The 12,389-nt window shown below is 43.4% G+C and overlaps 1 protein-coding gene across 1 annotated transcript in view; it reads left to right on the top strand.

The window, feature by feature from the left end:
- PSMA6 (proteasome 20S subunit alpha 6) overlaps positions 1 to 11,384 on the top strand; it is a 29,230-nt gene extending 17,846 nt beyond the window's left edge. The window contains exons 2-7 of the mRNA XM_069732259.1: positions 2,035 to 2,129; positions 2,671 to 2,752; positions 5,043 to 5,198; positions 5,595 to 5,773; positions 9,869 to 9,963; positions 11,231 to 11,384. Coding sequence (XP_069588360.1) covers positions 2,035 to 2,129; positions 2,671 to 2,752; positions 5,043 to 5,198; positions 5,595 to 5,773; positions 9,869 to 9,963; positions 11,231 to 11,288 — 665 coding nt within the window. The 3' untranslated portion in view covers positions 11,289 to 11,384. The remainder of the gene's footprint in view (positions 1 to 2,034; positions 2,130 to 2,670; positions 2,753 to 5,042; positions 5,199 to 5,594; positions 5,774 to 9,868; positions 9,964 to 11,230) is intronic.
- The last annotated feature ends 1,005 nt before the right edge of the window (positions 11,385 to 12,389 follow it).

Consider the following 12,389-nt stretch of genomic DNA (forward strand, 5'->3'; position numbering starts at 1 on the left):
AGGGTTCATTATCACTAATTTGGTAGAATAGGGAGGTAATAAATCTTTTTTTTTAGTGGGTCTCTGCAGTGTTATACACATAGCACAGCTCTGCTGCATGCGCATACCGGCGCGCACAGCTCTGCTGCATGCACATACCAGCGCGCACAGCTCTGCTGCATGCGCATGCCGGCGCGCACAGCTCTGCTGCATGCTCCAAAAAAAGTAATTACCAGTGCTGTTACTACTGAAATCACAAAGAAAGAGGCAGCATGTATAGGCGTTGCTTTCACACTGACCTTGTAAACCCATTGCTTTATTGGGGTGGAATGGTTTCTCCATTTAAGGCATTTTGGTGGCACTGAGTGCTTATTTTTGGAAGGGGGCGCTGGTCATATTGGGAGCACTATGTCACCTTAAAGGTGTTATGCACCAGAGAAAATATGTTTCTCAAGGGGTCAGATTGGTTACAAAAACGTGCTCTCACCAGTGCCCCACAGGTGTCAGCTACCCGCTCACTCAGTTAGTAATTTTGGAAGACCTTTGGGAGATTGTTTTGGAAACTAGGGGTCAAGTTTTGCAATGTGTCTGATAAACAGATTTCCTTGTACCCATAAAGGAGTTTTCACTTTGGCTTTGGCCTGCAGTTTTATTTTACAAGTGTAGTAAAGCAAATGCTTTATTAGAGTTTACAAAAATTTCCTGCAAAAGTGCCAGCAATCACTGGTAGTAAAGTATTATCTGTAGCTCAGGAAGTACAGCATATTCCCCTAGTTATGGGTGAACTTTGTGTTTATTTTCAAATCTTCCTTCTCAAAATCTGTGAACAACTCTTATGTTGAAGGCCACCTTGCTTATATACTGTATGTATTAGGCACAATTGCTGTGATCACTTAATTCTAGGGGGAAGTGGCAGGATAGTGCCCGGATTCGGGAGGGAGGCTGCAGGATAGTGCCCGGATTCGGGAGGGAGGCGGCAGGATAGTGCACGGATTCGGGAGGGAGGCTGCAGGATAGTGCCCGGATTCGGGAGGGAGGAAAGGGCCCCGTCAATGCCTTATCTGGCAGCGCAGATTATACACAGATGGTTAGTGGGCATATTTTTGGAGACACAGATTTATATCCTAGCCATTTGCTTGCTATTCCAGTAATCATGAGGACACTTGCCGATTGAGATCTAGGTATGCAGATTTGCTTACGTGAACATCTTGGATCACACACGCACAGTTCTCTCCACTGAGCACTACATCAAGGTTTCTGTTGGAATACCTTAAAAACTGTATTTTCGATTGAGCCGTTCACTTCTGTGAAGCTGACAGTCACTGCCATCCCTGACCTTCATCCTGCCAGTATGTCTTTTTCAGATAGGTATAAAAAACATGGTACGTTTTTGTGTATATCTGAAAAAGACAAAACTGCCAGGACAGAGTCTAGACAGGGTCCGCATTGACTCCATCGGGGCTATGTCTGGGTTCCCAAATGTAGTGCTCAGAGTGGAGCACTGTGTGAGCCTGGCCTTACCGCAGCCTATTTAATTCATTTACAGCACTCAAAGCAGGAACTAGATGAAAAATGTGTGTGTGGGGGTTAAAAAAAAACTGTGCAACAGCCTGCAGTCAAAGACTGACAGGTGAAGGAAATGACTTTTACAAGAATTAAGAATTAGAAATTGTGTTGAAGCAAGGGTTTTCTTTTTGATGTGTTGGGAGTTTAAAAATAACTATAAAGGTTTAAAATGTAACGTAAAAAAGCATCGTATTTACTTATCCAATCAACAACACTCATCTCCACTTATATACATGCAATATCCAATGCCCATGCCAGGAGTACACAATTTAGGGGAGATGACAATATAAGGTTAATAAAGATTATTATACTTTAATAAGTACAATTGTTTTTGGGGGGTTTTAACACACATTTTTGTTTGAAGAATGACAAAAAATAACCTTATTTTATTTTTTTACCTATTCATTATTATTATTATTATTATTATTATTATTATTATTAATTTATTTCTTAACATGGCTTATATCTCTCCTCTTTTTTCCCCCCCAGAATATGCGTTTAAAGCCATCAACCAAGGAGGCCTCACGTCGGTGGCAGTCCGGGGGAAAGATTGTGCCGTTGTGGTCACACAAAAGAAAGTCCCGGTAACTAAAATAAACATCATGTCACGGCCAGTGAACAGAAGATGCACCAGTCTTAATTTTTTAAGCCTTGGGGAGGAAGAAATTCCCCAATTTGTATTTGGCTTGGCATCAATTTCTATGTAGAGGTCCTGCTCCATTATCACATATGATACTGCCGGAAGCTATGAGAACCTGGCTATTATCAGATGAGAATCATCCATTCAAGTCTACAAGGACTCAGAAAAATCTGTTGCCATAAGGAGCCACTATATAACATCTGATTGTTACGGATACGTTGCAATGCTGTAACATAGGAAACTATAAACGGTCTTTAATAGTAGCTGGAAAAAAATGGATTGTAGATGAATTAATGAGAAAAAAAATTGTCCCACTTTTCTGGGTGAAACAGAACGATTTATGTGCTCGTGTGAATTTAGCCTACGTTTTTTTTTTTTTTTTTTTCAGCGGAATAATGATCCCAGTTTCATGTACATGTTCTGCAATTGTTACATTTATAGACTTCTACATAACTCTTCTTTCCTTTTGTAATGTACTGATGCAGGACAAGTTGCTGGATAGCAATACCGTGACCCATCTGTTCCAGATAACGGAGAGCATCGGCTGTGTGATGACCGGCATGACAGGTGACGTGACCATCTTTACCATGTGTCCTCTACTGGGTTACATTACACTTCTGCTGTCGCACTCCATTACTCTAACTAACGCGTTGCAGGATTACATCCAGATCCAGAGCACAGGCAGTGTTAGCAAGTATTAGATGGATTACCGTATATACTCGAGTATAAGCCGAGATTTTCAGCCCATTTTTTTGGGCTGAAAGTCCCCCTCTCGGCTTATACTCGAGTCATATACCCGGGTGTCAGCAGGGGAGGGGGAGCGGGGGCTGTGTAATCATACTTACCTGCTGCGGCGTGGTCCCTGCAGTCCCTGGCTTCTCCGGCGCTGCAGATTCTTCCTGTACTGAGCGGTCACATGGCACCGCTCATTACAGAAATGAATAGGCAGCTCCACCCCCATAGGGGAGGAGCCGCATATTCATTTCTGTAATGATCGGTGCCATGTGACCGCTCAATTACAGGAAGAATCTGCAGCGCCGGAGAAGCCAGGGACTGCAGGGACCGCGCCGCAGCAGGTAAGGGGAGCGCAGCGCTATAATTACCTGCTCCTCGCTCCGGCTCCGTCTGCAGCGTCCTCTAGCAGTGACGCTCAGGTTAGAGGGCGCTGTGACGTAGTCAGTGCGCGCCCTCTGCTGAGCGTCAGTGCTGGAGACGGAGCCACACGAGGAGCAGGTAATTATTGAAAGCGCTGGCGTCCTGAGAAGAGAGGTGAGTATGTGATGTTTTTTTTTTATGGCAGCACCAGCAGCATTCTAAGGAGCACCTATGGGGCCATAAAGGTGCAGAGCATATAAGGGGTACAGCATTATAAGGAGCACCTATGGGGCCATAAAGGTGCAGAGCATATATGGCACAGCATTATAAGGAGCACCTATGGGGCCATAAAGGTGCAGAGCATATATGGCACAGCATTATAAGGAGCACCTATGGGGCCATAAAGGTGCAGAGCATATAAGGGGTACAGCATTATAAGGAGCACCTATGGGGCCATAATGAAAGGTGCAGAGCATATATGGCACAGCATTATAAGGAGCACCTATGGGGCCATAAAGGTGCAGAGCATATAAGGGGCACAGCATTATAAGGAGCACCTATGGGGCCATAAAGGTGCAGAGCATATAAGGGGCACAGCATTATAAGGAGCACCTATGGGGCCATAAAGGTGCAGAGCATATATGGGGCACAGCATTATAAGGAGCACCTATGGGGCCATAAAGGTGCAGAGCATATATGGGGCACAGCATTATAAGGAGCACCTATGGGGCCATAAAGGTGCAGAGCATATATGGGGCACAGCATTATAAGGAGCACCTATGGGGCCATAAAGGTGCAGAGCATATATGGGGCACAGCATTCTAAGGAGCATTTATGGGGCCATAATCAAAGGTGCAGAGCATATATGGCACAACATTATAAGGAGCATTTATGGGGCCATAATCAAAGGTGCAGAGCATTCTATATAGCACAGTTGTATATGGAGCATCTATGGGGCAATAATGAACGGTATGGAGCATCTATTTTTATTTTTGAAATTCACCGGTAAATGCTGCATTTTCTACCCTAGGCTTATACTCGAGTCAATAAGTTTTCCCAGTTTTTTGTGGCAAAATTAGGGGGGTCGGCTTATACTCGGGTCGGCTTATACTCGAGTATATACGGTAATCCCCTCCATCACCAATGTTCCTGCAAAGCCCAGGTTATCCATAAATCCCCACCTGAAGTGGCGTTAATTTAAGTCTTAAAGGAGTTCATCTCCTGGAAAGATTCTTGCCTGCACTGGACATATATCAGGCTATACCAAGCAGTATGCAGGTGATTGCTGGGACTATTGATTAGGGTAAAGCGCCACTGCCACAGCCCTATTAGACAGGCACCAGTATGAAAAATTTGCCTTCAAATTCAAGGAAGAATTACTATTAAAAGTGATACTTTTAAGTTTGGAAGTTATCCGCTATCCAGGGATAAAGGATAATTTCCTGATCACTGTGACCCCTACCAATCCCCAACAACCAGGGGTTCTGAAGAGCCCCCCCGTGTACTGCCGCTTCATGAGACCATGAATGAGTGGAGTAGCAGTGTGCATGATCGACCTCCATTCCATTCACGTTGGGTTCTCTGGATTGATGAGGGGTCCCAGCGTTTTGCCCCCTCCTTTAATTTGTTATCCCCTGGCTTCCAAACTTGAGATTATCCCTTTAATTTGAGTGACTACTTTTCTATTCTTTGCTGAAGTCAGATGTCTCATTGTGTGTGTATTATACATTATTTTTTAATGTGGTGACTTCTCTGCCTCCAGCGGACAGCAGGTCTCAGGTGCAGAGGGCCCGCTATGAAGCTGCCAACTGGAAGTACAAGTACGGTTACGACATCCCAGTGGATATGCTTTGTAAACGGATTGCTGATATCTCACAAGTGTACACACAAAATGCAGAAATGAGGCCACTGGGCTGCTGTAAGTATCTCATGTACGATATTTATTGTTATTTTACTTGCTTATATAGCACCATTAATTCCACTTTCATCAGCATCACTGTTACGATTGGGGCTCACAATCTAGATTCCCTATCAGTTTGTCTTTGGAATGGGGGAGGAAACCAAAGAACCCGGAGGAAACCCACACAAACACGGGGAGAATATACAAACTCCTTGCAGATGCTGTCCTTGGTGGGATTTGAACCCAGGACCCCAGCTCTGCGAAGCAACAGTTGTGACCACTGAGCCACCCTGCTGCCCCATATGACCACTGTGGCTTTGCATCTATAAATTTAGGATGCTGTCACTTATTCTGTTATATGCTCGTTCTGTATGTCATGTGTTTTTTTTACACCTTTTCTCTGTTTTTATTTAGGTATGATCCTTATTGGAATAGATGAAGAAAATGGAGCTCAGGTCTATAAGTGTGACCCTGCCGGTTATTATTGTGGCTTCAAGGCTACCACAGCTGGTGTCAAACAGACCGAAGCCACCAGTTTTCTGGAAAAGAAAGTGAAGAAGAAGTTTGATTGGACATTTGAGCAGAGCGTTGAGGTTGGTGCCACGTTTTTCTCAGTGTACGCTTCTTGTTCAAGCTGTACTCCTGTCCCATTGGGAACGTACACGATAATTATGAGCCTCTCTACACGGGCTGTGAAAAAGGTTCTCCAATGTGGTGAGGAAATAAAACTTCACATTTATTGTTATATAAACATTAAAATGACATGTAGTGGATACACTTGGAAGCCCAGGATGGCTAGCGACCAACGCGTTTCGACCATGAGGACTTAATCATGGTCTCAACTATTATTAAGACCACAAGTCGAAACGCGTCGGTCATTAGCCATCCTGGGCTTCCAATTGTATCCACGACATGTCCTTTTAATGTTTATATAACAATAATCATGAAGTTTTATTTCCTGACCATGCTGGAGAACCTTTTTCACATTGTTTGCTTCTGCAGGCCGAGAGCTGGGGCGGCTCCCTGCGTGGACTCCATCTTCATCTGAAGAATTGATATATGGTGACTCTTCTATTCCCTGTCCCAATATATATATATATAATATACAGTACAGACCAAAGGGTTGGACACACCTTCTCATTTAAAGATTTTTCTGTATTTTCATGACTATGAAAATTGTAAATTCACACTGAAGGCATCAAACTATGAATTCACACATGTGGAATTATATACTTAACAAAAAAGTGTGAAACAAATGAAATTGTCTTATATTCTAGGTTCTTCAAAGTAGCCACCTTTTGCTTTGATGACTGCTTTGCACACTCTTGGCATTGTCTTGATGAGCTTCAAGAGGTAGTCACCGGGAATGGTCTTCCAACAATCTTGAAGGCGTTCCCAGAGATGCGTAGCACTTGTGGACCCTTTTGCCTTCACTCTGCAGTCCAGCTCACCCCAAACCATCTCGATTGGGTTATAGTCTGGTGACTGTGGAGGCCAGGTCATCTAGCGTAGCACCCCATCACTCTCCTTCTTGGTCAAATAGCCCTTACACAGCCTGGAGGTGTGTTTGGGGTCATTGTCCTGTTGAAAAATAAATGGTCCAACTAAACGCAAACCGGATGGAATAGCATGCCGCTGCAAGATGCTGTGGTAGCCATGCTGGTTCAGAATGCCTTCAATTTTGAATAAATCTCCAACAGTGTCACCAGCAAAGCACACCCACACCATCACACCTCCTCCTCCTTGCTTCACAGTGGGAACCAGGCATGTTGAGTCCATCCGTTCACCTTTTCTGCGTCGCACAAAGACACGGTGGTTGGAACCAAAGATCTCAGATTTGGACTCATCAGACCAAAGCACAGATTTCCACTGGTCTAATGTCCATTCCTTGTGTTCTTTAGCCCAAACAAGTCTCTTCTGCTTGTTGCCTGTCCTTAGCAGTGGTTTCCTAAGCAGCTATTTTACCATGGAGGCCTGGTGCACAAAGTCTCCTCTTAACAGTTGTTGTAGAGATGTGTCTGCTGCTAGAACTCTGTGTGGCATTGACCTGGTCTCTAATCTGAGCTGCTGTTAACCTGCGATTTCTGAGGCTGGTGACTCGGATAAACTTATCCTCAGAAGCAGAGGTGACTCATGGTCTTCCTTTCCTGGGGCGGTCTTCATGTGAGCCACTTTCTTTTTAGCGCTTGATGGTTTTGCCACTGCACTTTGGGACACTTTCAAAGTTTTCCCAATTTTTCATACTGACTGACCTTTATTTCTTAAAGTAATGATGGCCACTCGTTTTTCTTTACTTAGCTGCTTTTTTCTTGCCATAATACAAATTCTAACAGTCTGTTCAGTAGGACTATCAGCTGTGTATCCACCAGAATTCTGCACAACACAACTGATGGTCCCAACACCATTTATAAGGCAAGAAATCCCACTTATTAAACCTGACAGGGCACACCTGTGAAGTGAAAACCATTCCCGGTGACTACCTCTTGAAGCTCATCAAGAGAATGCCAAGAGTGTGCACAGCAGTCATCAAAGCAAAAGGTGGCTAATTTGAAGAACCTAGAATATAAGACATAATTTCAGTTGTTTCACACTTTTTTGTTAAGTATATAATTCCACATGTGTTAATTCATAGTTTTGATGCCTTCAGTGTGAATGTACAATTTTCATAGTCATTAAAATACAGAAAAATCTTTAAATGAGAAGGTGTGTCCAAACTTTTGGTCTGTACTGTATATGTCTGCACACGGGCTATCCTATTTGAGCGGCCTGCTCTGTTTAGCTTTATAGGAATCCACTGTATTGCGGAGCAGTGTGGCACAGATTCCTGTAGTCCCATGTAAATTTGAATGTTTTTTGCTCTCCTTCTCAGAGCCATAACTTTTTTTATTTTTCCATCAATATGGCCGTGTGATGGGTTGTTTTTTGTGGGACAAGTTGTACTTTTGAACAACTCTATTGGTTTTAACATATCATGTACATGAAAATGGGAAAAAAAATCCAAGTGTGGTGAAATTGCACAGGTTTTTTTTTTTTTAACCATGTTCACTAATTGCTACAACTGACCTGCCATTATGGTTAGCCAGGTCATTACGAGTTCATTGACACCAAACATATAAAGTTATTTTTTTATTTACCGTATTTTTCGGACTAAAAGACGCACTTTTTCCCCCCCCAAAAAAGGGGGGAAAATGGGGGGTGCGTCTAATAGTCGCAATGCAGGCTTACCTAGGTGGCAGAGGTGCGGTGGCAGAGGTCCGGTGGCAGAGGTGCGGTTGCGGGGGTGTGGCGGCAGAGGAGGCGCAGTAAGCGGGGTCCCTTTCCCCGGTATGGTGATGCAGCAGGCCCGGTATGCAGCAGAGCCGGGTGAATCCTCTTATCGGTGGTGGCGGCCATTTTCCGGAGGCCGCGCGTGCGCAGATGGAGCGCTCTGCTTCCCGGGGCTTCAGGAAAATGGCCGCCGCGATCTCCATCTGCGCACGCGTGGCCTCCCGCGGCCATTTTCCTGAAGCCCCGGGAGCAGAGCGCTTCATCTGCACACGCGCGGCCTCAGGAAGATGGCCGCGCCCACCGATAACAAGAGGATTCACCCGGCTCTGCTGCATACCGGGCCTGCTGCATCACCATACCGGGGAAAGGGACCCCGCTTACTGCGCCTCCTCTGCCGCCACACCTCTGCCACCGGACCTCTGCCACCGCACCTCTGCCACCGCACCTCTGCCACCTAGGTAAGCCTGCATGGTAAGCCAGGGACCCCTCTCACGCCATACCTCTCACTGCACCTCCTGATCCCAGCACCTCCTGATCCCAGCACCTCCTCATCCCAGCACCTCCTCATCCCAGCACCTCCTCATCCCAGCATCACCCCACCTCTGCCGACACCTTGCCTCCTGTGACCCTGCTCTGCCACCGCCATCCCTCAGGTAAGATACTGTAAATTCGGACAATAAGACGGACCCCCATCTTATAAAAAATCTTTTTTTCTGCAATTTTCACCCCAAATTTGGGGTGCGTCTTATGGTCCGGTGCGTCTTATAGTCCGAAAAATACGGTAAGTGGTGGAAAAAATATCCAAAATTAGTTTTAAAGAAAAAAACAGCATTTTCTGAGACCTGTAGAGTCTCCATTTTTCGTGATCTGGTGCTGGGCGAGGGCTTATTTTTTGGGCGCCGAGATGACGTTTTTATAGATATCATTTTGGTGTAAATACGATCTTTTGATCCCCAGTTATTGCATTTTATTGCAATGTATCTGCGACCAAAAAAAACTTTAATTCTGGCGTTTTTCAATTTTTGCTTTCTCGTTACGCCGTTTAGCGATCGGGTTAATTCTTTTTTTCTTTGTGCCTGCACCACTTTTGGCTGTTTAACTGTCTAAAAGCCCTGATCATTAGCAAGTCCCTGGTAATGCCACATGTATGCAGTCGCATATCTTCAGCATACTTTGCTCTGAGCAGTCACGTATAGGGCGTGAGCCTTACTCATGTGCAGTCACTCTTGAGACTAGCTCCGTGCACGGACAGGATATCAGTCAGCTGCAATTAACATTTCTTGGGAGGTTTTAATCACTAAACAATCTGTTTCTTAGGAATTCAAGCAGAATTATTATTGTTCATGAATAACCAGGACTGCTTGTATATTACATAAGGTTCTCTATCAACCATTGCACCTTTTTGTTTTCTTTCTTTTTAGACTGCCATCTCTTGTCTCTCCACCGTTCTGTCTATCGATTTCAAACCCTCTGAGCTTGAGGTTGGCGTAGTGACCCTTCAGGATCCAAAATTCAGGTTTGTATGGTCGAGAAGACCCAGGCGGAGTTGTCACGTTTATCTCTTAATATTTTATTATACCGTAATTTTTCTTTTAGTAGTTAGGATTAGAGACCCAAATCAGTCCTCAGAATAAAGGGTCTAGTGTGCTAGATAAATGCAGTGGCTTTCAGTACATCCCAGTGTGTTCTTATCAAGCAAGTGGCTGACGACGATAGGAAAAGTTGTTAGGAACCCTTTATTTTGAAGAATGGTGGGGGTCTCAACCATCCTAGGCAACATGCTATTTTTCTAATGGTGAGAAATCTACTGTTTGCCCACTCTAAAGTAAGTAGGATGAAAATGAAATGATGGGACATGGGAGCATATGTAATTTTTATATTTCCCTTGCATTGGATATTATTGTATTATCTTATGCCTCCTATGGAGAAGGGAGTAATCATGTAAATTTGCGCAGTGACTGCAGTTTTTTCTTTTAAGGGGTTGTCCACCAAAGTACATTTTAACTAATAGTTCTTGGAATGATAATAAGTTTCACAATTGGATGTGTTTAAAAAGGAAATATTTCTATGTTGAGATAATCTTATAAATGTACCTCCGCCATATACTGTGTAATGGCTGTTTCCTACCATGCACAGCTGCTCCAGTTCATAGTCTGCACATGCCAGAGGTCTTGGCCAGGGAAGGAAACTTATGATACAGTATATAGACACAGCAGGGGTTCACAGCTGCTTCTTTCTGAGGTAACACATTTCCCTGCCTGTTTTATCACAGGAGGAAATGTTTCTGCTGCGTCACCAGTCCTTTGAGCTCATCCTAAATCAAGTCAGTGGCATATAAGCTCAGAGGCTTCTGGAGCTTCTACCACTCTGACTTGATTTATGAGGAGTTTAGAATGCTGAGAATGCAGCAGAAAAAACAACTCCTGTGATGAAACAGGCAGGGAAATGTGTTGCCTCAGAAAGCAACAGCCCCTGCTGTTTCGTTTGTGTACTGTTTTATAATAAGTGACTTATGCTTCCTCCCCTGGTCAGGAACTGGAGTGGCTTTGCACAGTCTTACATATTATATCGAGATGGGGCACATTTATAAGATTCTCAGCACAGGAAAAACATTTTTTAGCACAGTTGTAGAACTTATACTTATTCCATGATCTATTAATTAAAGTGTACTTTGATCTTGGGACAATTTTTAGTTCTGCAAATTACAACTATTTCCTGAGGTTTTGGGCATGGTTCACATCTGCACTGCCTGATTTCAGTGTATAATATATTTTGTATTTCAGGATTCTCACAGAAACAGAGATTGATGTTCATCTGGTAGCATTAGCAGAGCGCGACTAGCATGTCACTATATCTGACAAGTGACCACAAACTTTTTGCCTATTGTCCTCCTGTGTATCATTTTCTCTGTAAGAATAAAGAGATTTTTGAATATCATTTGTATGTTATTTTGTTCCAAGCAAAGGCTTGCTGGGGACATGACATTATTGATTTAATGCTAATGCATGGTCATCGGCAATGCCTGATAATAGGTGGAGACGTTGATTTATCCAGCACAATTTTAACAAAACTTGAAAAAAAAATTTTCTTCTTTTGCATGTCTTGCAACTTTCAGAAGAGTACTTATTCTGCAGGCTTGGCTTTTAAGTGTACCTTTGTTTTTAGGTACGCAAGCTATTGTACTTATCATTTCAAGCTACAGACTCTCACAAAACGGTGTCCTTCCTACTAAATTACACCCTACTTGTGTAAAAAGACAGTAAGAACTGAACATTTAACAGGAAATCCCTTAATATATTAGGTTAGGCATCTTCCAGCTTTTAGGCCACATTCACACCGTTAGTATTTTCCATCAGTATTTGTAAGGAAAAACCAGGAGGAAAAGTATAATAGAAACTCATCACCACTTCTGTATTTATCACTCACTCCTGGATTTGGCTTACAAATACTGATGGAAAATACTGACCAAATACTGAACATGTGAACCTGGTCTTAGGTTTCATGCAGATGAGGTTGGGATTAGATTCTATCTTTTTAGGTCAGACTCTCCGGAACAAATCATGGCACTAAACATATGGACGGAAGCCTGAGTCTTAAATGGGTGTATACTTTTTATCTAGAGTAAAGGTAGTACTCTGTGCACTAGAGGAGATAGAGGAAATCATAAGGCCAAAGTCACACATCATGTGTTTGTTTGCAGAATTTTTAAAGACTTTTACAAATACAATTTTTGTAGCAAATTCTAGGTATGGTGGCGACTTCACCTATTGCAATGCCGCCAGGAAAAGCTGTGCCCGTATATGAACTGAAATCTGGATTCTATTTCATTTTCCTATGAATTATACGATGCCCAGCCAGTTTTACAGAATGGTAAAATGTGGGTCTGAACGGCCAGTCTATGAATTGTGGGTCTGAACACAGACATGTTTCTCATATGTCTGA

The sequence above is a fragment of the Ranitomeya imitator genome, chromosome 1, assembly GCF_032444005.1.
Source record: "Ranitomeya imitator isolate aRanImi1 chromosome 1, aRanImi1.pri, whole genome shotgun sequence".
Lineage (NCBI taxonomy): Eukaryota > Metazoa > Chordata > Amphibia > Anura > Dendrobatidae > Ranitomeya > Ranitomeya imitator.